The sequence below is a fragment of the Manis javanica genome, chromosome 10 (genome assembly GCF_040802235.1).
Source record: "Manis javanica isolate MJ-LG chromosome 10, MJ_LKY, whole genome shotgun sequence".
Lineage (NCBI taxonomy): Eukaryota > Metazoa > Chordata > Mammalia > Pholidota > Manidae > Manis > Manis javanica.
Genome location: NC_133165.1, coordinates 63,650,286 through 63,676,028, shown reverse-complemented (window position 1 = coordinate 63,676,028; position 25,743 = coordinate 63,650,286). Strand labels below are relative to the sequence as shown.

General features: G+C 38.7%; 1 protein-coding gene across 6 annotated transcripts in view; it reads left to right on the top strand.

Moving 5' to 3' along the window:
* Nucleotides 1-3,422: 3,422 nt before the first annotated feature.
* LLPH (LLP homolog, long-term synaptic facilitation factor) overlaps nt 3,423-25,743 on the top strand; it is a 168,874-nt gene continuing 146,553 nt past the window's right edge. Inside the window, exons 1-4 of one of the 6 annotated variants that reach the window (XM_073215573.1) lie at nt 3,427-3,576; nt 5,194-5,405; nt 11,990-12,023; nt 15,341-15,362. In XM_073215573.1, the coding sequence (XP_073071674.1) occupies nt 5,201-5,405; nt 11,990-12,023; nt 15,341-15,344 (243 nt within the window). In that variant the 5' untranslated portion in view covers nt 3,427-3,576; nt 5,194-5,200 and the 3' untranslated portion in view covers nt 15,345-15,362. Of the gene's footprint in view, nt 3,577-5,193; nt 5,406-11,352; nt 11,714-11,989; nt 12,024-14,941; nt 16,134-25,743 lie in introns of those variants that run through there. The other 5 variants (XM_017674025.3, XM_073215572.1, XM_017674021.3 and 2 more) reach the window with 5 other exon arrangements.

Below are 25,743 nucleotides of genomic sequence, written 5' to 3'. Positions count from 1 at the left end.
TGATATGACGAAGTGGGACTTTCGGGATGTACTCAGGTCATGAGCATGGGGCTCTCATGAATAGGATTCGTGTTCTTGTAAACGAGACCTCACAGTGAGCCCTCCCACTTTCTGCCACATGAAGTGACAGTGAAAGACAGTCTCTGAACCAGCCAGGGAAGAGGGCCTTTAGCTAGATGTTGAATCTCTTGGCACCTTGATCTTGGGCTTCCCAGCCTCCAGAAATGTGAGAAATAAATTTCTGTTATTTATGAACTATCTCTTCTCTACTATTTTGTTGTGGCAGCCCAAAAAGACTAAGAAAGACTTTATCGTATGAATTTGGGGGGTACACAATTAGCCTGTAACATTCACTAAGCATCATTTTACATCTATTAAATTGAAATAAGCTACTAGTATAGATTTAACCTCTGGTGTGTTTTAGGTATAAGTTTAACTTAATCATTATCAATTAGTTGTTGAATACCCAATTGAATGATGCTAGACTCAAGTTTAATATAGCATAGTGGGTAAGAGCATTTAAATTGGGAGACTGTGTTGATTATGTGACTCTTGGCAAGTTACTTACCATTTTAGGTCTTTTGCTCATCTTTATAATGGGAATATAAGAAATACCTTATTGGATTGTTACAAGGATCAATGAGATGGATATATCATATAAACAAAGTGCTTAGTTAGTGTCAGCTGCTATTATTGTCAGTCCAAATGCAGAGTGTACTGAATTGTGATTAAAGATACTAAATAAGCAAAAGCAGACTTGACATGTAAAAAATGTAAAACATTGCTATTCCTTTCACTAAATTATTTTTTGGTTTGGGAATAACAGTTTTTTTGAAATATTTATTCAATTTGTCATTAATTTATCTTTTTAAAGGAAATGAATTTGCAAAAAAACTTTCAATTTCTAATATGACAAATACTGTAATTTCTAAGAGTGTAAAGAGATTGATCACAAGATCAAGAAGTTTGAAAACCATTGTATTTTATAAATGAACCATAGTTGTTCATACATTCCTCTGTCAGTGAATTCTGTACAGTTCGTTCTTTTTCACTATAGTAATCAGTGCTGCTATGTGTGTTCCAGTGTGCACAGGTAAAGGAGTTTGCGTAGGGAGGGAGTATATGCCTAGGTAGGGAATATATCTAGAAGCAGAATTGCTGTGTAAAAGGGTACATGCAATATCAATTTTTTACATCAAGTAAAGGTGAAAATATGCAGACTCCAGAAATATTTAAAAAGTGCAACCAGCAGGACTTGGACAGAGTGACAGGCAACTCCATGTGCAAGGTACAAAGTATAGCCAGCGAGATAGGAGGAAAATGAGGAGAATAGTATGTGAGAACTGTTTTTATTGAATGTAATTTGGGGAAAGGTGCAGTGAACCCTGTATGCCCACCTTCATTCCTTTTCTGCAGGCCTCACACCTGGCTTAAATCTACCTGATGTACTTTTGGGTTTTAGTGTTGTCAGCAGCCAGCTGTGGGCCTTTTCAGAGCAGCTGGTAACTTAGGTTCCTTTTTTTCATCTTTGTACAGCTTTGTCTTGAAGCCTCTGTTACCTAAGGCCTGGGCAACCTGAGGTCACCATCTGAACCTCAGAAGTCTTCCTAGTCCTTTTTAAGTGATTATTCAGATCAGCGATTCCATGACTGCAGGGGCCCTACTGGCTGGTGTCCCTAGTGTAGCATGCCTTCTAGATGGGGAACCAGTTCACTTCCTGTCAGGTATTCAGTGATACGTGCTGTACTTTCAGTCCCATAACCTCCTTCCAGCATTGTGAGGGAGCTGAAGTATGTCCAGTTTGGTGCTTCCTCCATCAGGGTTAGTTTCCTGAAGACAGTAGTTTAGTTTCCATCATCACTGTATACCCAGCATACTGTCTATCACAGAGTACTTACTTAAATGTATGAATGAGAAAATGAATTAAATATTTTTTTATATATCAAATCCACTAACCTATTAGAACTGCTTTTATACAAATGGTGAGGAACAGAAGTCAAAAAGTTATTTCTTTTCAGTAATGCAGTCTATGATTCAGCTTTTTAAAAAGCATTAGTAATGCAGAATTAATGGCATGTATTTAACACCATCACATTTTCATAAAATTTGTTTCTTTTCTGGTGCCAAGGTTCTGTTCAAATTGAAGTCTTGGCCTGGTATGTTAAGATACAGTCAAATTTGTACTATCTGAAAGTGAGCTTTTTCTAATTTAAAATGCAATGTGAATGTGTATTTTTGGGAGAGGTAAATAAGATCTAACATAGCTAACTTGTAGAATAGAAATTCACTAGCTCTTTTAAGAACTTAATCACCTACTTAATACAGTTTTTCAAGCAAGCTTTTTTATGTTTGAGCTTTTTTCAGTCTGTTAAAAAAACTCAGAGTATTCTGAGTTTAGTAATTTCTGTATGATGCCGTTTCTTCTAGGACACAAATATAAAGAAAAAATCTACCCACAAATTGTCTTGGAAAGAACTTTTTCACTAAGGCAACCAATTTATTAGGCCATCATTAAAGATAATTCATTTCCTGTTTTTTTGGTGTATGTTGTACATCTCCAGAAAACACTGCTTAAAAATAGTACTGTGCATGTTTGAAATTATGTAAAAATGATGAGAGCTACCATTTGTTTAGCTCTTACCACCTACCTAGGATTAGTTAGGTTGTGTCAGGTACATTCCATGTTAAGGAAATGCAGGCCCTTAGTATTCATTGCTCACATCATCCACAGGGAAGTGCTGGAACCAATATTTCAGACCAGTCTGGTTCCAAAGCCTATGCTATTAGAATCATATATAAAATATGTTGTATGTGACCAGAGACAATGTTCTAGGCTTAACATTGTGTCTGGCATACATGAAGTGATTAGTCAGGTAAACACTGGATGAACTTAACTCGTTTAATCATTTTACCCTTTGTACTTGTGTTTGGGATGGGAAAGGGTTCTTTTTTTTCCTTGTTTTTAGTAACAGCTTTGAGGTATAACTGACAAATTGCACGTAATTAAAGCGTACAATTTGGTAAGTTTTGACGTACACGCGTGAGGCCATTGGCCCGAGGGGAAAACTTAAGGACTGCAAATGAAAATGACCCCGATTGGATTCTAGATACATTTGTGATCTGGGGTGATTCGGGCCAAGGAAATCCATGAAAACTGTGTGAACTGAGGCCGGACGTGAGATCTAAAGGTCGGCTCCGAGCTTACCTCACAGGCCTGTCGCCTGGCCAGGACCGTTCCTTGGCTAGTCTCGCGGCTATCCCGCGCATACCTGCGGAGTGGGCGTACATGGGTTAAGAACCGAGGCAGGACTCTCGTCCGCATTCTCCGAATCCCGCACGCGCACCTATCCAAGAGCCTAGATTCCAGATGCGCGCCGCGCCAGAGGCCGGAAACGCGTCAGCGCCGGATTCCCAAGACCGCGCCTCCCGAGGCTTTCCGGAGCAGGTCGGCTCCCGGCGTGCAGCGCGCCCGCGCGGTATGCTGGGCGTGGTGGGAAGAGCGTCCCGGAAGGCTGAAGTGCGGGGGCTTCTGGTCGCCGTGAGCTGCGTGAGGTCTGAGTTTCCGAGCCGTCTCCGGTGAGTGCTACACCACCCGGGTCGAGTGGGGCGTAGCGTTGGGGCTTGATTCCAACGCCTATGGGGAATCTTATTTCAAGCCTCGTCCTTCTATGGACAAGCTGGAGCTCGGCCCAGCGATGCAGGCCTTCCTCCAGGGCCTCCCGCGGCCTTGGCGGCGTTCCTCGTGCGCTGTGCATAGAGTACAGTACCCGCTCTTGGTTCAGTCTCGCTCAGGTTGACCTCGACCTTCAAGGTTGTTGACCGCAACTCCCCTCCCTGCCCCGGCCGAGCTTGGATTGCTGTAGACGGTCAGTGAGTTTGTGATTGCTGGAGTCCAAAAATGCTAGTGCATTAATCATCCATTCAACAGATGTTTATGTGCAAAGCGCTTTACTTTGAGGGATCCAACGATGAAAAAGACCTGTTTAGTCCCTGCCTTGTGGCGCCCACAGACCTCCAGGGATGATAGAAAATAATTAATTTCAGATTGTAACACGTATTTAAGAGGAAAGAAAAGAATGTCGTGGTAGAGAATAAAAGGAGGGGAGCCTACGGCGGGTGTCAGAGCAGCCCTGCCTAAGGTACTGAGATGAAGGACGAGCCTTCCTTCCTAGGAAAATAAGTTCCTAGGCATAGGAGCAGCAAATGCACTGAAGTGGTCATAGTTTGGACTTTTTTTCTTTTTCTTTATTTATTTTTCAAACTCATGTCTTAATGATTTAAGTGCTTTGTTGATGTACAACTAACTCAAGCTGCACATGTTTAATGTATGTGATATAAGTTCGGTGTGTATATATATCAGCACAATAGACATGATGTTATAAATCACTACCAATGCTTCCCCCAAAACTTTATAATTCTTATAATCCCTTCCTACCCATTCTGCATCATATCACCAGACTGTTTTTTTTTCAGATGTAATTGGTACTCAGGGTTGGTGGGGAGTGTGTAACATGAGAAGAGAGAGTTGAAGGAGGCAGGGGCCAGGTCATTAAGAACCTTGTAGATACTGAATAAATAAGGTAGGAAGTTATTAAAGAATTCCATGAAAAGCAATGATATGCTCTTAAGTTTTTAAAGCTTACAGTAGCCACCTGGTAGAGGATTTAGGGCTAGGGCTAAGGGGTGGAGAGAAAGCAAAAGTGGAAATAGACAAGTTGAAAGTAGATTGACTTGAGAGAGAGTGGATAATGAGGAAGATTGGGAATGGAATGTGCTGTAGGTTTGAGGACACTCAGATCAAGATTCAATTGAAAGATATAAGAGCTTTTTGTAACTTGTAAGTTATTGTATAAATATAAGGTGATGATGCTCTGCATTTTGGGGGAAATTAAAGTTCTGTATCTTGTATGGAAACTCCAGGAGTTTTCAGACATGACTTATAGTTTGCCAGTGATCGCAAGGAGTTAAATTTGGTGTTACTAACTCTTCTTTAGTGGCTGTATATGCTGTGTTGATGCTCACATAATTTGCACATTATGCCATCATAAACTATGAACAGAGTAAAGAGTTTTACCTTCTATTTGTTTATGTTTTGTAGATACCTTTTGACTTGGTTTTCTAAGATTTTTCCCTCTTCACCCCTTTTTGATAGCAAATATTTGCTTTGAATATGTATTCTTATTAACTTTCCAGGTAAAATATGGCTAAAAGCTTACGTAGTAAGTGGAAAAGAAAGATGCGTGCTGAAAAGAGAAAAAAGAATGCCCCAAAGGAGCTCAGCCGACTTAAAAGTATTCTTAAAGTAGACAGTGATATTTTAATGAAAGATGTTCAAGAGATAGCAACTGTGGTGGTACCTAAACATTGTCAAGAAACAACCCAGTGTGTGGTGAAAGATGAAAAAGGTGAGTTTATGTGCTTCACTTAAAAATATATATCAGTTTCCTGGTGACTCTTTTTCCTTTTTTTTTTTTTGACTGTCCCTCACTCATTCCCGCATGTTTCCCTACAAACCTTCTGCCATGCTAATGTAATTCTTTGAAAGCTTATAGTGCTTCTAGAGGTTCTATGCTAAGCTCTTTTAAAGGCAGTTCATGTGAAGAGGCATGTGTGGATTATTCAGATTATTATTGGGCTTGGGTGCTTATACAGCAACCCGAGTGTCTCAGGAATAGACAGTACTGCAAGAGTGGACAAACCCAGACAGCAACTATGTTGGAAGGGTAGGCAGCTCAGTCAGGGACTAGGCAGGATAGAAGGAGGTCTTCCAAGACCAGTTTCTTCACTTGTGTTCAGAATCCTCTCCATTCTCAGGGGCTGTAGTGCATGCATTAATCAATCTGTATTCTCCACTGGATCATTCACAACAGCATAAATGTGTTCTGGGATGTCCCATCTCAAGAAAGAAAAATCCCTCCTTTGGTTTCATGTTTCTCAGACTCTACTGCTTTAATTCAGCCCTCTGTCTTGAAACTTCTTAACGCTTGGCTGTCTCTGTTTCCTCACATGCACATCACCTGTGCACATTTACTCTTTGTTGAGATAAAATTCACATAACATATAAAATTAACCATTTTAAAGTGTACAGTTCCAGTAGCACTTAGTACATTTGTTATATCCAGCCATCATCTGTTTCCAAATGTTTTATCCTACAAGGAAACACCATACCCATTAAGAAGTTTCTCCCTCTTCTTCCCTGCCCCCAAGCCTCTGGCAGCCACTGATGTGCTTTTTGTCTCTGTGGATTTACCTACTCTAGATATGTTCTTCCTTTTGTATCTGACTCCTCTCATTTAGCATAATGTTTTTGAGGTTCATCCATGTTGTACATGTATCAATACTTCCATTTTAAGGCTGATTAATACTCCATTTTATGTATGTCATATGTTTTGTTTGTCCATTCATTAATTGGTAGACATTTGGGTTTCTTCCACCTTCTGGCTATTGTGAAGAGTGCTACCCTGAACATTTGCTTATAAGTTTTTGTTTGAATACCTGTTTTCAGTTCTTTTGTGTATATACTTCCGAGTGGAATTGCTGCGTCATTTGGTCATTCTGTTTACTGTTTACTGTATCAATCACACCATTTTACACTCCCACCAGCAATATGTGAGGATTCCAATTTTTTCGCATCCTTGACAGTACTTGTTATTTTCCAGGTTTTTATTATTGCCCCATCCTGGTGTGTGTGAAGTGGTATCTCACTGTGGTTTTGAGTTGCATTTACCCAGTGACTAATGGTGTTGAGCATGTTTTCATATACTTACTGGCCAGTTGCATATCATGTTAGAAGAAAGATCTGTTCAAGCCCATTGCCCAGTTTTTAATTGGATTGTTTGTCTTTTTGTTGTTGGGTTATCAGAGTTCTACATATATATATATATATATATATATATATATATATATATATATATATATTCTGGTTACTAGATGTCCATTCACTCTTGAGGCTTTTGGACTTAATATTCTTATTTTTTTCCTCCAGTTTTCTATTTCTTTTTTAATTTCTGTTTATCCTCAACATTGTTTAGTTTTGCTGTTTTGCTGTCATATTTTTAATTTCTAAAAGTTTTTCCCTCCCCCCCTTCCTTTTACTATTCCTGTATAGCCTGTGGTTCTGAATGGATATGTATCTTCTCTGATCTCATTGAGAGTATTTATTAGTCTGTTTTAGAAATTCTGGTTAACTCTATACATTGTTTATCTTTCCCCTTGGGTTCTTTTCTCCCCTTCCATTCCCTTATTTTTGTTTCTCTCTCTCATATTTTTTCTCTGATGTCCAGTTTTTATTTAAAACTGGTGTGCTAAAGTGATGAATGGAGGCCTGGGAGGAGGGGACCAAGGTATGGGGGAGTCCTTCTCAACTGTTAGATTTACAGAATGATTGGATTGCCCTAGGAAATTTTGTTGTAGGAGATCGCCCGTACCAGAGTGTGTAGGTCTTTTTTCTTCTTTCATTATTCTGAGAGAGGAATCTCTCATCTCCTGCCTGAGGGGATGTCTGGCTACCCTCATTCTTGGAGTATTTCAGGAGATAAATGGGGGTGGAACTGAGGGTGGGAGAGTCCCCATTTAGTAAACTACCTGTTTTCCATGTGGTTCTTCATCTCTGCCCTCGTGTTTCCCCATATTTCTATTCCTTTACTCATCCAATTTCTTAAGCCACAAACTTTGTGGTTATCCTTGATTTCCTCTTTCTTTTACCCCGCCACCTCTAAATATTAGCGTATCTTGAGTATCTTCAGAATATATCAGGAATCTATCCATATTTCTCCTGCCTTCATGCTTTCACTTTAAATGACCGTTATCTCTTACCTGAACTATGATAGCCTTTTACTTCTCTCTTCTGCTCTTCCTCCTTCCTCATTAATTTTTGACAAAATGGACCAGTCTGATCTTTTTAGAAAATAAATTGCATGATGTCATTCCCATGCTTAAAAAACCTCATTGCCTTTCCATGTGCTTACCAGAGCCTACAAGGTCCTACTTAACCTGGTTCTGGAATGTGTCATAAAAGAGGGGCTTATCACAGGCTGAAGTTTGCTTTGTTTTTCTCCCCTCAACTGAATATTGTAAACTCCATGAGAACAAGGAACATTTTTGGACCAGTATCTCGCTACAACCTAGAACAGCACTTAAAGTAATCATTCAAACAACTAGTTAATTGATTGACTAATGTATACCAGGCACTAGTCTAGGTACTGAGGAAAAAATGTTATCAGAGAAATGGCCTCCACCCTAATGGTATTTGTGTTGTATTGGAGAAGACAAAATAAACAAGATAAGTGAATTAATATAATTTTAGGTGGTGGAGATCATGGAAGACCTTGTCTACCATGGTAATTTCTCAGGGAGGAACATTCTGGGCATGTCCTTCACAATAGATAAGGTTGGTGATAGGTATCACAACATGGCTGCACTGAGTTTCCTGCCAAGCCTCTAGTTTGTAGAGCTGGATCTTTGGGTGTTAATCTGTGACAGCCCCAGGATATATCCAAGTGTTTTTTTCTCCTATCTGCTCATCTCTTTCGTCATAACTTGCTAGGCTTGCTACAACTACCTCTTCCATGTACCCTTCATTAGAAGTAGCCAGTCATTCCTAATGTAGAATACCTTGTTTTATTGTGCTTCATTTTATTGCACTTTGCAGATACTGTGCTTTTTACAAATTGAAGGTTGGTGGCAATCCTGTGTCAAGCATATCTATTTTCACCATTTTTCAAACAACATTTGCTCATGTTCTCTGTCACATTTTGGTAATTCTTGTGATATTTCATACTTTTTCTATATTAATTTTGTTATGTGATCTGCAATCAGTGGTCTTTGCTGTTACTATTGTAATGGTTTGAGGGCACTGAAAACCGTGACCATATAAGACGGCAAACTTAATTGATAAATGTATGTTTTCTGACTGCTTCACCAGTTGGCTGTTACTCCATCTCTCTTCCTCTCCTCTGGTCTTATTTCCTGAGATATAATATTGAAATTAGGCCAATTGAAAACCCTTACAATAGCCTCTAGGTGTTAAGTGAAAGAAAAGGTTGTACATTTCTCCATTTAAATCAAAAACTACAAATAATGAAGCTTAGTGAGGAAGGCATATTGAAAGCTGAGATAGGCAGAAAGCTAGGCCTCTTGTGCCAAATGGTTAGCAAAGTAAGTGAATGCAAAGGAAGAGTTCTTGAAGGAAATTAAAAGTGCTTCTCTGGTGAACATGGATGATAAGAAAATGAAGCATCCTTATTGCTGATAAACTGAAAATTTTTGTGATCTGGATATAAGATCAAAGCACCCTCAACATGCTCTTAAGTCAGAGCTTGATCCAGAACAAGGACCTAGCTCTCTTCATTTCTATGAAGGCTGAGAGAGGTGAGAGGCTGCAGATGAGAAGTTTGAAGCTAGCAGGAGTTGGTTCATAAGGCTTAGGGAAAAAAGCCATCCTCACACATTAAAGTTCAAGGTGAGCAGCAAGTGCTGATGGAGAAGCTACAGTAAGTTACCCAGAAGGTCTAATTGAGATAATTAATGAAGATGGCTACACTAAACAACAGGTTTTCAGTGTAGGTGAAACAGCTTTCTGGGAATAGATGCCATTTAAGTCTTTCATAGCTGGAGAAGAGAATTGAATGCCTGGCATCAAAACCTCAAAAGACAGGCTGACTCTCTTGAAGCCAGTGATCATTTACCATTCTGAAAATTGTACGGCCCTTAAGAATTATGCCAGGTCTACTCTGCCTGTATTCTGTAAGTGGAACAAGAAAGACTGGATGACAGTACATCTATTTACAACATAGTTTACTGAACATTTTCAGCCCAGTCTTGAGAACTGCTCAGGAAAAAGGATCCTTTCAAAGTACTGACAGTATACCTGGTAACCCAAGAGAGATAAATGCTAACACATCCATGCCTGTTCTAACATACCCCATTCTGCAACCCATAGAACAAGGAGTAATTTCAGCTTTTGAGTCTTACTGTGTAAGATACACGTTTTTTAAGGCTCTAGCTACCATAGATAGGGATTGCTCTGACCGATCTGGGCAGAGGAAATTGAAAATTTCCTGAAAAGGATTCACCATTCCAGATGCCATTAATAACATTTGTGATTCATGGGAAGAAGTTGAAATACCGACTTAACAGGAGTTGGGAAGAAGTTGATTCCAGTCCTCATGGATGACTTTGAGGGGTTCAGGACTTCAATGGAGGAGGTAACTGCAAATGTGGAAAGAGCAAGAGAACCAGAATTAGAAGTGGAGCCTGAAGATGTGCCTGAATTGCTGCAGTGACATAATAGAATTTTGATGAGGAGTTGCTTCCGATGGATGAGCAAAGAAAGTGGTTTCTTTAGACAGAATCTGCTTCTGATGAAGATGCTGTAAAGATTGTTGAAATTGACAGCAAAGGATTTAGAATATCCCATAAACTTAATTGATACAACAGCAGCAGGGTTTTGAGAGGATTAACTCCAGTTTGAACAAGAAGTCATACTATGGGTAAATGCTATCAGGCAGCTACACAGAAGTTGTTCAAGAGTCCATTGATGTGGCAAATTTCATTATTATATTTTAAGAGCTTGCCATAGCCACCCCAACTTTCAGCAACCACCACCCTGATCAGTCAGCAGCCATCAATATTGAGGCAAGACCCTCCACCAGCAAAAAGACTATGAAAAAGCTCAGATGATGGTTAGCATTTATCAGTAAAGTATTTTTTAATTAGGTATGTATGTTATTTTAGACATAATTGTGTTACACACTTAATCGACTACATTATACTGTAAATGTAACATATGTACTGGAAACCAAAAAATTCATTTGATTCGCTTTTTTGTAATACACTTGCAGTGGTCTGGAACTGCATGTGCAATATTTCTGAGGTATGCTTGTAGTTCATTTGTTTCTAAGGCCTGTCCATTAGAAGTGTGGGGGCACTTCTCATGGGCTCATCTATCTAATTTAGCTCAAGAAAGCACTTTGAAATGTCCTTATCACATGTGGTCAGAACCATACACTTACTCTCAGTGCGGTAACAAACCCATATGTCCTAGATGTTTTCTGTCTAATTTTTGTGCCATTGGATGGTCATGATAGTGTCTTTAGGAAGTATCTTAGTGATGTCTGTAGTTACTCACAAGTACTTTTGTATTCATGGTTGTAGAAACACATGTCAGCATGTGTTTGATACCATTGAATGTGCTGTGAGTTTTCTGTGTTAAAGTGCATTCTACAATTTTTTTTAAATTTTGTAGTTTCAGATCACTCTCAATTTTGATGTTCTTATTTCATTACTGTGCTTTTTCACAGGGTTGTTTCTTCATTTGTCAGTATTAATAGTTTATCCATATTTTAAATTCAGATGACATGAAAATGGAGACTGAAAACAAGAGGAACAAAAAGAGTCTTCTAGACCAGCATGGACAGTACCCTATATGGATGAACCAAAGACAAAGAAAAAGGCTGAAGGCAAAGCGAGAGAAAGGGAGAGGGAAAAGTAGAGCAAAAGCAGCAAAGGCAGCCAAGGGTTTGGCCTGGTAGACTTGAAAAATGCCACGGGACAGAGCTTTGATTGGGACATTTGCATCGATCCCAGCTTCCACCAAATTGAAACTTGGTTTTTGTGTGTTAACCTGGCCTTTTTGTTCATTTCATACCCACTGAACAAAACTGTTCAAATTTTTTTTGGAACTTGAATAAAGTATTTCCTTTGGTGAATGAAAGCTGCCCTGGTACTTGGATGCTAATATGCACGGATTCAGACATCAAACTTCTGTCAGGTGTTAATGTGTTTGTGATTGTTTCATCTTAGTGAAGGTAAAACAAATGATACTATGCTGACAAAAGTTGAGCTTGATTTAAGAGAACAATTACGTTCTTTTAAAGTATAGTGTCAGGGGATCTTACAAGCAGTACATTTGGAGTTTTGATTTTGTGTAATGCAGAATAAAAGGTATTTTGTCCAGCTCTTAAGATATTTTCTTTCATATATCTTTTAGGTTTTCTAGTAGTGGAGAAGACCAGAGTTTTCAGGTAAATTTTTCCTAAATCTTACCTTTTTAGGTAGACTATTAACATGTGTAAATTAGTATGTACAAATCTCCATCTTAGGACATCATGGAACTAGTTTAATGTTCTCCAGCTTTTATATTATGTAGCCAGAAGTAAGCAGCATTTCTCAAAACCAGTTATTCCAGATGCATGGTGAAAAAGTACATTTTGTGGTCACATCAATTTGGGGAATGCTACATACTTAAAGACTGACAAAGTATTCATTTTGTATTAGTATTGTCTTACGGTGATCTAGAAGTAAAGGAACCTGTTTCACTTGTAGTTTAGCAGTTTGAACTTAGCATTCCCTCCAGAGTTGCACTGTACTTAAATTAATCATCATTGTCTAGTCACTAGAGCAGCAAATATTTATGAGTGCTCCTGTGTGCCAGGGACTTTTCCAGATGCTAGGGACACAGGGAACAAGTCACAGCATCTGCCCTCATGGGCGTCTATTCAGAAGAGACTTAGCTTCAGAGGAAAAGTGAGGTCTATTAAAATAAGGTCAGTTAGTCGTCAGGACACAGATTTTGTGCCAGGCACACTGCTAGGCTGGGACATAATTTAGAGATAAATAAGACATGACCTGAATCTTTAAGGAGATTTGATCTGTAAAATTTAATATCAGTAAAATCTTAAATTGTTTACTACAATACTTTTCTCAATTTACTCAGTGGTAGCTGAACAAAAGTTTTTTTTAAATACTAAAATGACTTTACTCAAAAGAAGCTAATAGGAGATGTGAGTTGGAAAATAAATGTGATTCATGGCCTCTTTTACCTTTTGGTACAGTTATGAACAGCAGAGTTTGTGAGGAAGAAGTACATAAAATGTTTATTCATGAAATAAAATGTTGCTAGCATTCAATTAAGCCTCTGACATTATCAGCCTAAATATACTAGCTAAGTTATTATTTTTTAACACCATCATAAATATTGTCTACTCAGTGATGTTACACTCTTGGTCCTTATTTGAAATTTGGGAGCATTGTTAAGTATTTTTTAGCTGAATTTTCTTTAAGTTGAGGTTATAGGCCAATGCCAGGAATATATTTATGTTTCCTGTGGCTGGTAACCTCTAATTTGACTTCATGGAATTAGCTTTGAGATTTCATCCAGTGCTTCTCAGTGATGTTAGGCTGTTCACTTGAGTTTGTCCAGTCATGAAATTTGTCCAGCCAGGCCTGAACTTAAAAAAATAAAAATGAAAGCACCACTATCCTGTTTGAGAAATATTCTTAAATGTCATGGGCTCTGGAAAGGTGGCTATTAAAGAGCCATTGTCCTGCACCAGCTTGTGATTGGGGCCCCTAAGGCACTGAATTCCTGAACTGTACTGCAAGCAAGATTCTTCCCACCTCTACATTTTGGCAGGAAATTTAGACTGGCATTCCAAAATGAAGTGAAGTGTAGTCCTTTAATCCTTTAAATGATTAGCTCTTTTTATTTTTCACATTTTATCTTTTTTTTTTGAAGTATCGTGTTACACAATGTTATATTCATTTCAAATATATAACAGTCAACAGTAATTCATATTAAATCCTCACCCCCTCTAGTGCGGTTACTATCTGTCAACATAGGAAGGTGTTACAGAATCATTGGCTGTATTCTTCATGCTGCACTGCTATCCCCGTGACCAGCTTCCATTATGATGGACAATATTTGTGACCCCCTTATCCATCTCACCCTCCCCAACCATCCGCCCCAACCTCTCCCCCATGGTAACCACCGGTCACTTCTCAGTGTCTATGATAGTCTACTGATGATTAGCTCATGTTTTTAAGATGTGTCATCTTTTTATCTGACTAATGTTTTCCATTGCTGTAAAACCACCAGATGGAGCTCAAGTTAAGCACCAAATCATTTTTGGAATTAGATTGAGTGTACTAAATCACAATTGAAATGTAACATTGATTTTGTTTTTTAAGAAATTAAGTTTAAAATCATTTAAGATAATCAAAATTGATTTCATTTATTTGTTGCTTTGTATGCCAGGCTTTGGTCTAAATTATTTAAACTTGAACTCTTCAGTCAAAGCATTAACTCATTTCATCTTCCCAACAATCCTGTGAGTTTGGTGCTAGTATTATTTCTTATTTACACTTGAAACTGAGGCAAATAGGCCATTTAGCCTAAATGGTTAAAATTGTTTTAGCTAAAACCAGGAGAGATTCAAATTCAGACAAGCTTCAGATCCTGCAGTCATAGAATAGTTTTAGGGTAGAATACCTGTTTTTAGTTCAATCCAGTTTGCCGGCTCAGGGTCAGATAAAGAGCAGGTTTCAGTAGAGAGATGATTTATAGACCCTTCTCAAATCTCTGGCCTTAATTGGATTGGAGTTTCCTAGGTAGCACTCCCTTAGAATGGGCTGACCCAATCCTGAAGTTGTAATCCTCAGTCAGTGGTGCCCAAGCTACTAATCAGAGGAGAAATGGGAACTGCAGCTGAAAGTCTAAGGTAGAATCAAGAAGGGGTTTTGACCACATTTTTTCTTTCTAATGTCACATTGATGTAGATACTTTTTTTATCCACTAGTTCACATATTGCCTAGAATAAACATGCAACGGAATGTATTTGTTTACTAGGAAATTTGCATCTGTACATCTTGGATATGATCTTTAGGAGTTGGAGAAGAAAAAGATAGCTGGTTTGATTTATGTATCTGAAATAGACTGGTGTTGACAGTGAGAGGTAGTGGTATGTAGTTTAGAGCAGTGAAGTGCTAGCCACAAAATATGGGAAGGATCTAATGAGACTTCAAGGAATTCCTGCAATTGAGATGTAGATGTTTGACTTGAGTAAGTTTACTAGCTAAGTAACTAATTTCTGATGCCACCTGGCAGATGATTAAAATTCATGCTTACCACAAAATACAATTCTTTTTTCTCTATGTTTTCCAGCATATGAAAGTGTTGTTGTAGCAGACACATAGCTGTATCACAAGGAGATGTTCAGGAGAAGTGGGGAGCTGTTACATACTCATGCCAGGTCAAAGACCACTCTGCTGTTGCCAAGGCCCTATCAGGCAGCAGGAGGACCAGGGCTAGTTTTGTGCCTGCTCACCAAAAATCCCTAAATTTTATGTAGTCGAGTGCCAATTTGCACCTATTTTAGACCAGGAGAAAAATATGTCAAATGAGACTCACTTGGTGAAATAATAGTAATAACTACCAGCATTCAGTGGATGCTATGTGTTAATACTTGACCTGTATTTCATTTAATCCTTAAAACAATGCTGTGGACATTATTCTTTTGTTTTATTTATTTGTTATTAAGTAAATGTAATCATTTATTTGCAGATGAGGAAACAGCTTTGAAGAGGCAAGTAAATTTGTCCGAAGTCATGTAACTTAAGTGTGGGCAAGGGTGTCCCAGGGTGTAAAATGAAAGCCTCTCATGGGAATCTTTGGAGATAACAGATTTTGATTCGATCTAAGGAAGAACCTTCTGACTAAGATGTTGGGAGATGGAATAGGCAGGCTTGGGAGTACTGTCCTGTCAAATGAAGGCTGGACAGCCACTTGAAGGTAGCAGGATGGATTCAAACCTTGTACTTGAAATTTGGGTGGAAAGCTGCTAAAGTCCTTTCTAGCTAAGAAAATGCCTTGCAGGAATTTGTCATGTCCGAAATGTATTGTGCTTATTTTGCCCTGACAGTCTTTTGGCACCACATGATTGCAGACATAAGTATCTTTTTGGTGGAAATAACAAAATCTGAAATCTCCTTAAATTTGTTAATGTTAAATCTGGTATTCATTCCACTAAGTTCCACTTTAAAGTATGCAAATGTTATAAACATCTGCTTTAAACAATGAATGGGGTAAGGTCCTTTGCATTTTAATTTAAAGAATGGCACAGTTTTATAATACATTAATTTTAAAACATGCTGAATGTATTGAATTTTCCAAAGTGATGACTTCTCTTGGCATCATGTTATCTTATGAAACACTTTCTCACTCTCACAATGTGTCTGTATAGTTTTCAATACCAGCAAAACCTTTAAATATTAGTTGGGTGTTGTGTATCATTGTATGGTGACTGCTAGTACATATGGTATTTCTGATCCATGTAATAAAGTACATTTGTCATGTATCTTGTGATCTGCATGACCTCTCAACTGTTACTTCATAAATCTGCTCCATCAGAGAACTGCTTTGTACAGCAGTGGTTGAAGCTGCTTTTAATAAACTAATATTTTGTGTCTTTTATATGTAATCAACAGGGAGTATTATAGACTTGTGCCTCTCTAGAGAAACATTCCACTAACCTTCTTTTCTCATGACAATAATGGAAAAAAACAGCTTGGGAAAAGCACAGATGTTCAAGAACATATGTTGTTTGCTCCTAAAAGTCATCTGAAGATCTTTTGTATTGCTCCAGGGTTTTTTGGTTTTGTTTCATTTTTAATGCTTTAGGGAGGAAACAGTTTGAGATACGTGATGGGGGGGAGACAGAACTATAAATTTCAGTGAGACAGCAAGATTGGATGCTATTTGTCAAAATTCTGAATGCCTCCCCTTGCTCACACGAAGAGGTGATATTCTTGAGCAGAGCTGCAGGCAGTTGGCCAAAGACCAGCTATTCCCACATGCTTCCCTACACAGACATAAGCATTCTACTCTAGTTTTAGTCTTTGTTCTGTGCCAATGTTAAAACAGTGTATAAGAGTACAGGTAATTAGTAATTTAGGTAATTCCTTGAGTATTTGGGTATGGGCTATTGTCTTCACTGTGGAAATTTGCTCAATGAGTTGGCTTTCCACAGTACAAGCAATTGGTTGTTGATAACTGTAGGAAAATGTTCTTGGTAATGCTTAAGAAAAGGAAGCTATATGCCTTTGGTGACGTTGGTACGGACGTCCATTATAAGCCTGTGAATGTATAAGAGTTGCTATAAAGAGAATGGGAGCCAGCTGTCCCCAGTCTGTAATGACGAAAGAGGTTTTCACCATAGAAAGGATCTGGGTTAAATACAACTTCCTGAATGTGTTATTTAAAGCCAGGTATGAACTGAACAGAGGCTGTTGAATTGTCTGTGGAAGAGAGGGAGAGTGTTAGAGAAAGAAATGGAAGGGGGCAGAGACTGGGAGATCCCCACTTAATTGAGGTGGTTTAAGTGTAATTCCACCCAAGGCTTATTTTTTTTTTCACACTGACACATCTCAGGCTATGAGGTTTAAAAGGTCAGACCTGAAGAGTATACTAGTTGTGAGAACTAAAGTGCCAGAGGAACCCTGGGTCTGGAGGTCCTTATGGTATAATTCTTAATTGGAAGGAAATGCTAAGGTGTGACCAATGGATGAGGAAATTGACCCATGGTTAATTTTCCACCCTTGTTATTAAACACCAGTCTACACGCTGAGGTCACAGTATCAGAGAGAAATGTGGCACAGAGCAGTTTCTGGACAGGCAAATCGTTGATAGGCTGAGACTGCTTGGGTTGGGTTGGAGGGCTGGGGAAAGGGTACGGCTACCATGTCCCTGTATGGTGTGTACCAGCTGAATATTTTTACTAGGAAATCACCAAGACCAGGGTTTCAAGTCAAACTTGGCACTTTGAATTCCAGAGAGCAGAGACTGAGAACAGGGAAAATTAACCCTTCCCTTTTTCTTCCCTCCTGGCTGTCAATCCTGCCTTTGTGTACATTTGGTTCTCTGTATTGCACCTCCCTTTTCTTGGCATACATTCACTTTTAGTCTTTCTCCTTCAGTCCATTTTTCTTGCATAGTATTAAAATATTTTGTTTTAAGTAAAAAGTTTAAGTCAAATATATTTTATTCACTTTTTTGGGAAGAAAAATGCCACCTATGTTAGTTGAAAGTGCTTTTTGTTTATAAATGACCCCTGGCGTTTTTCTCCTACTTCTATGCTACTTCTCTTCATCATGTTGTCCTTCTCTCTGCCTCTGTATTTGTCTTTTTGTTGTGCTTCTACACTGGCCTCTTGTTCTGTGTGGACATTTAATTTCTTTCTTGGGCTCAAAGCACTACCCTTCTCGGATTCTCTTTCTACCTACCCACTTGGCTCTTCCCCTTTCATTTCAGGCTTTCCTCTTGTTTTCCTTCCACATCTAACCTTAATGGGATGCATGAATAGAAAATATGCTTTACGATAGGGGCAGGCAAATCAGCTGGCCATCTATTTTTGTGAGTAAAGTTTTATTAGGACATAGTCTCACCTACTTACCTGTGTATTGTCTGACTGCTTTTGCGCTAAAAAGGCAAAGTTGAATAGTTAGGAATGAGACATTTGGCCTGCAAAACCAAAAATATTTACTATCTGGCCTTTTAAGAAAAAGTTTGCTGAATCCTGCTTTAAAATATTTTCTATATTTACTGAACGAAGGCTTTTGTACTTTATTTGGAGACTTAGGTGATTTGGGTTGATTTCGTGTCTCCTGTCCCTACTTAATGAAATTAGGCTGCATTTTCTATTTGCAAGTTCTCAGATTTCTTACATGAAGGAAGTGATATTCACACCAGAAAAGACAAGCTTGCTCTCACTGACCATCACGGTGGGTAACACCAATGGGTGTCTGTGTTGTGCTTGCGTGTGTGGTATGTTCCTCACCTTAAACTTCTGTTTTTTTTAGTTTTTGGACCAAAAAAAAAAAAAGATGATTCCATTGTAAAGCCTTTCAAAAATCTCATTGCTAATTTTTCCTTTAAGTCTATGAACAGTTTTTGGAAATGTTACATGCTGGAGAAAGGACTTTGTTTTAATTTAATGTGGCACCTAGAATCCTGGCACACATAAGAGCATTCCAGTTGAGTTTGATTTGGTGGGTGGTCTAGCTGAAAATGCTTTACACAATATGCTTACAGGTTGGTTTCATTAACATGAAATTAATATGGACTAAAATAGTCATAGGGTTTAAGGCTGCAAAATGTTTTAGAGATCCCCTATTTCAACCCTGTGCTTTTTAACAGATGAGGAAACTGAAAGATTCCAATTTGCTCAAGCTTTTAGGAGTTCATGACAGAGTCCAGGAGCCCAGGACTCTTTACAGTCAGTCCAATCTTTACCTAAAACAGTGACAGTTAGCCACACAAATGTAACATTCTGACTAATATCAAGATTAATTCTTTTCCCTTCTATACAAAGAGGGGCTGCTAAAGGAAACTAGCTTCTGCAGGTCTCTTTCTGCTGTGTTAATAATCAAACCTTTCCCACTGTGACTGTGCCTCTGCCTCACTGGCGATATAACATCTTTTAGCTAAAATAAAAACAAACCTCCTTCTTGCCCCTGTGTTCCCCATAAAAGGCTGGATTTGTTGGGGTTTTTTTTTTTTGTGTGTGTGTGTGTGTTGTCTCTACACTCTTCTACTTCATCCTGGATAGCTGTCAATTTCTTTTTATAACTTTTATTTTTTCTCATGAAAGTAACGTGTTGTAGAAAATTAGAAAATCCAGGAAAGTCTAAATAAAATATAACCATTCATAATCCAATCTGCCAGAGAATATGTGCATGTGGGAATATTTTCACAATTGTCTTTGCACTGTATAATTTTATATTCTGCTTTCTTTATATTATGAGGATTTTCCCCATGTCACTGAAAATTCCTTCAAAGTATTGTTTGAAAAGTTCCCTCCTATTCTTTCTTGTGGGTAAGCTATAAATTATCTTTTTTGCCTCTTTTTGAACATTTAAAACAGTTTTTTTTAAATTGAAGTATTGCTGATACATGGTTTCAAATATACAACACAGTGATTCAACAGTTACCCATATTGTTAAATCCTCACTCTCACTAGTGCAGTTACTGTCTGGGCATTTAAATTTTCTCTGAAATTTTTTTTGTTACTAAAATATTGCCCAGTAATATTAATGGCTTTAATAATCTTAATCTGATTAGATCCTTACAGAAGAGTTCTAGAAAAGAATGAACTTTTCATAACAAGATTCCTAATCCATATAAGCCAACTGCTTTCCCAAAAGGCTGAAACAGTCAACAACTCTTCCAGAAGTGTGTGACTGACTGGGACACTTGAAGAGCTGTAAATAAAGCCTTTTAAAATATTCCTTTCAATATGTCACTTTCTAGCTAAAAATCTGTGCATGGCTGCAGGATCTAGTCTAAGCATCTTAGTGCACATCTTCCATGCCAACTTTCTCAACCACTGCAATCTGGCATCTGCTCCCATCTGTCTGCCCAGAGGCATCAAGGAAATAGCCCTGAACTGGAACAAGTGTCAGAAAACGGGGCTTCAAATCCCAGATCTGCTACTTAGTAGAATGTGATCTCAGGCAAGGAACTGAATTTCTTTGAGCCTGTTTCCTCAGCTCTAAAATGGAAATAATAAAGCAGACCTTGATTTGTGGGTATCTGTGAGATATGCAAGAAGTGTTTTTAATCTGGAGTGCTGTATATAATGGTAGGGGGGATATAGTCATTGAGATTATTCTTTGGGGTAGTGTGGTAGTTCTGTCCACCAAATATTTTTTATATTTGACTCATGGTAGAATTTTGCTTCCCCTCATTTTCATTTGGATGTGGCCACATGACTGGTTTTGTCTAATTCCATGTTTGATGTGAGTGAAAGTGACATGCACTTATGTGTGAAGTTTATGAAGAGCTAGGCCTTAGCTACTCTCCTATTCTCTCTCCCTGGGCAAAGGGCAGTGTGGCAGATAGTGGCTCCATGAGCCTGGGACCTGGAGAAAGAGCATCAGTGTGGACAGGAATTCCTAGCCAACCAATGATGGACCTGTATCCTGAGCAAAAGTTAGACTTGGCTTTTCTAAAGCCCAGTGTTGGCGGGTTGTTTGGTAATGCACTCTGACCTACCAACACCAGCCTCGTCTTGGTCCTTCTGTCTCTACAGCATTTGGTATTGAAATTCTTGCAACCGTCTTCTCCTTTCATTTGGTGCCATTAGCACTCATGGTGTTTTCCTCCAACTTTTGACAAATCCTAGGTCTCCATTGCATTCTCTTCATTCATTTCCTACTTAAATATGATTATGAGTTTCTGACCACATCATCTCCTTTTGGTATATGCTTACTTTCGCCAATTTAGTTTACTCTCCCAGCTTTAAATATTATGTCTCTTTGAGCCCTGTATGTTTGAAAAACATTTCCAGTTTGAAATCACCAGTCTACCCTTTTTCTAATGCCTTGAGTGCAAGGACTCTAGACTGGAACCAGACGGCCAGCTGTCTCTTCCACTTACCTAACTGAGAGAGACTTATGCTCTCTGTGTCTGTTTCTTTGCATCTATAACATAGGGATAACTGTAGTTCGTACCCCAGAGATGTTTGTGAAGATGAAATAAGAAAATACACGTAAAACACTTCCAGTACCTACCTGGGTTCAGTACACTAACTAGAAATGGAAGTGGTTGTTTTTTGTTACATATCTTATCTCCCTCCTTCACTCCCCAAGTTCTACCTCCAGGTCTGGTAAGATATGCTTACAATTAGAATCCCCGTATTTTATGTAGGTCTAATATGCCATTGATGTCTAATATTAAGAGTGAGAAATTGGAACTCTTGCCTTAAAGAGTGCTCGCTTTATTTTTAAGTTGAATTACTGTCTTTAGGTGGGTCATACATTTTTAAGTCCTCACAGCACTTAAACCCTACTCCTTATTGTTTTATACACACTTAAGTGGTTGACCTTGGAAGGAAATTTCCCTTTAGCAAACCTGCTCTACCCATACCTGCTAAAGTTTCCCCTGTGTACTTTTGATTCATTACTGCCAGAACATCATGGCATCCAATGGCTTTTCCCCTGAGAATGTTCTTGAAAATATTTCTTATTATAGTAAAATACACATGACGTAAAGTTTACCATTTTCACCATTGGTAAGTGTACATTCACCATCATTAAGAACATTCACAGTGTTATACAACCAACATCCCTATCCAGTTCCAGAGGTTTTTTACCATCTTAAATGGAAACTCAGTCCCCATTAAACAGTGACTCCCCATTCCACCCTCCCCTCAGCCTCCAGTAACCATTATTCTCCTTTTTGTCTGTATGAATTCGTCTTTCCTAAGTATGCCCCATGCAAGTGGGATCATACAGTATTTTCCCATGTCTTGACTTCTTTGACTTAGCGTTCTTTTTTTCACAGTTCATCCATGTTGCGGCATGTGTCAGAATTTCATTTATTTAATGGCTGAGTAATACTCTCTTGTATGGATAGACCACAAGTTGTTTATCTATTCAGTAACTGTTGATAGACACTTGGGCTGTCCGGCCAAGACTCTTGAGGCCTGTGGTACCGGCTCATCCATGTTCTCCATCCTCCAGAGAATTTCCCTTCTGCAAATTACTTTGTCTGAACACTTTGTCTGCCTCAAAGTATGTATTAAGTGATGAAAATATTGGGGAAGGAGGTTGGGAAGCAGCAGAGGGAGAGTTCGCAGACTATATAAATGTGACAGTGATAGGCTTTTATTTCTTTTTGCAAAAAAGATGTGATTTTAAAAAGTACTCTTGGTTAATGATTATAATTATGATGTAGGTTTCAAGTTTTTTGGTAGCTGATTTCCTGTGTTTTCCAATCACTTTTGGCTCCTACAAATGGCTTTTTGTATTCAGAAAGTTGGTGGTGGGGGATACAGAAAAGTCCCTCAGTGCTGTGCTGTTGCTGACTTGTGACATCTATTATTTTGTTTGGTGGCTTAGCTTTTGAATTTGGGGGTTGTATTTCTCATGTCTTTGGCACTGTATTTTAAGTTTCTCCAGGGAGGTGAACATTCTATGGTTTGGCAAATCCAGATAAAGAGCATCCATTTCTTAAAGGACTTGATGCATATTTGGAACTCCTTAAAGTGTTTCCTTTTTCTTTCTGTTTCTTCCAGCAACATCCAACACAACAGAACAGCCTGCAGCTAGTAGGCTGTAGTTTGCTATTTAACAAATTGGTTGGAATATTGATTCCAGCTTTCCAAAGTGCCTGCCTTTTTTTTTTTTTTTTTTTGACGCTAGAATACTTGAAATATTCATCTTCCCTTCAAACCACCAACATTCTAGTCAGGATATGTTCAGTACTGATCTTGAGTTGTAATATAAAACTATCAGTTTATATCAGTCCTACCAATAGGAAAAAAAAAATTCAGGGGCAGAGGATGAAATTTTTCCCTGCCAAATTTTGTCTTTCTCTGTGGGTCCATGCTAGTCTGTATCCCTGGTTTAGGCAGTAAAGTATCTTAGTGCTTATAGGATCTTAACACCCTGAGATTTACCAAGAACAATTATGATTTTAATATTATATTGTATTTCATTTCACAGGTTTGTTTTTTAACCTCAGTGGTTATTTCTATTTGCAATTCTGTTTCTTTTTAAATGTGTTAATAAAATGCTTGCATTAAGATTGGCTTGATGCCAGAATCTGATACAGTCTTTCTTCAAGTACGTGATGAAGCTTTTGGCAATATAGCACTTAGAGATCTTTGGATGCATCCTAACTGTACAAGTGGGGAAACTCTTAGTTCCTTATAGAGTTAAACTAAGGTCAGACTTGGTTTCCGACACGAAGTTCAGATGTATTGGCAGACCCCATGCTTGCATTTATTATACTGTAATTTGGGGCTTAAAGAGTTATATCCAGTCCATCCCCAACATCTGGATAGTGTTTATAATGATCACATTTGATCCTAATGTAATTTTGTTGGGGAATTCACTAGAATTCCTCTGTTGGCTACATTACAGCTGAACATGAGATCTGTTAAAATATTACCAAAAACTAGTGACTATCCATAGAGAATACAAAAATAGATTTCATTCTCCTTCCGACCCCCACCGCATGGCATTCATCTATCTGGGCTTCCTTGTCTCCATTGATAAAAATGGGGTGACTCTTTTAACAGCAGCCAACATTTGTCAAGGGTTTGAACTTTGAAAAGCAGAGCAGGCACAAAAATCTTTCCAGGATGATTATTGTACACATGCAGCTCCAAGGCAGCATCATAGACTCAACAGATAAAGATGACATGGGCTTGATGGAGATTTTTCCTGTCATTTTCATTTTGATTTAGATGCTATTATGTCGGGTTAGGAAAACATCACTTGGAAAGTAGAACCAAAGGATTGATTTTAGCCACCCTCCCCTCCATCAATGGAAGCCCCGAATGAATCAAGTTGGACCTTTTAAGGCCTGTAAAGGGAGCCTTTAATTATGAGGGAGGTACTGAGGGTGGAGGGACAAAGGAAGTTTGGCTGTGCAGTTTCAGGACTGCACAGCAAGAAGATTATTAGCATATTTCATATAATTTACTAGCTATGTACCATCCCCATGAAATAATTTTCACACTCAAAAAGAGATAGATGGGAAAAGAAAAAGATAAGGAAGGACAGAGACTGTAACAGTTTTTAGGGAGGGAAAATTGTTTCATTAAATCTAAACAGCATATGCTTTTCTGATGTACTGCATATGCAAGTCTATGCAAATTACTTAATAGCAGTGCACTCAAGAGTAATTTCCATTTCCTCCCAGGATTGTGACGAGAATATTCCTTTTAATCAGATTAGATGACATCCTCTGCAAACTTTTGGGGGTTTCAACTTAATTTACCATGCTAAGTAGTTAGGGTAATTTGAAATAAAGCAATCAGTGGGCTGAAATGAAGCCAAACCTCATTTCTGTCTTTGAGATGAGGAGCTGGCCGGCTGTGTGAGCCCCACAGGACTTCTCTCCTCTCCTCTCCTCTCCTCTCCCTGCTCCCCAGCACCCAAGATCTCAGCAGAGTTCCCAGTGGCCAGTTGCCTTGTTGTGATGGCACCTAGTCAGATCTGTTTCCCAACCGCAGAGCTTGCATGCAATGCTGCATTCCATTCGACCTCCCCCTACTGTTACAATTTATGGTGCTCTGGCAAGCAATGATGGAACGATGAATTCACACTCCTTAAAACTTTCACCTGGGGAAGTCATGGACTGCCACGCTAAAGGTGCTGGGGAAAGGGAGAAACATTCAGTCCAGTACCATGGATGGGCAAGGAGAGTCCTTGTAGGGAAGAACATATACCAGAACACACCTGAAGGTGACAGCTATTTCTCTATGGTGCCTGTGCTGCAGGTGTTGTGCTAGCCCTTGGAAAACTGTGAAGCTGGTTTTGAGGCATTGCTCAAAGTTGTGTGGTCTTTGTGTTGCACAGTTTCAGGGGTACCATTGTCTTGTTGTCATGGTACCATTTATAGCTACAATTCTCCAGCAGATGGTAGTAAAGGGCCTTGGGGAGAGAGTTGGAGTCCTTTTAAAAATGCATCAAGTTGCAGTTTGGACTAAAGGCTGGCTTGGCTTCCCCTTTCACAGGTCTGCTTTATGGGTGGTGGTGTTTGGGGAAGGGAAAGATTTTAATTGCTTAAACTAATGCCCTGCAGAGTGTTAGCATATGAGGTTTAAATATCATCTGTACTCAGGTTGTTATGGATTTACTAGCCACCAAGATATAAGTGAATTTAATGGTGAAATTTCATGTACCAAGATAACTAGTAAATTCTTTCCCTCTTTTTTCTTCAAACCCACCTTCCTCTTGAGGCAATACTTTGACCAAGCTCTTGTTGGTTTTGAGGCACTGAGATCTGATGCCAGTGGCATAGCAAGACATTTATTAAAGGGTTGTTTACAGCCTTTGGACATGACAGAGAAAAGAACAGGCTGCAATCAATTAGCTCTTTACAAATTATTAAGGACATCATATAACCAAAGCAGGTTCCTTCCTACCCACAGGAGCTATGGTTTTCTGAGTGCCTAT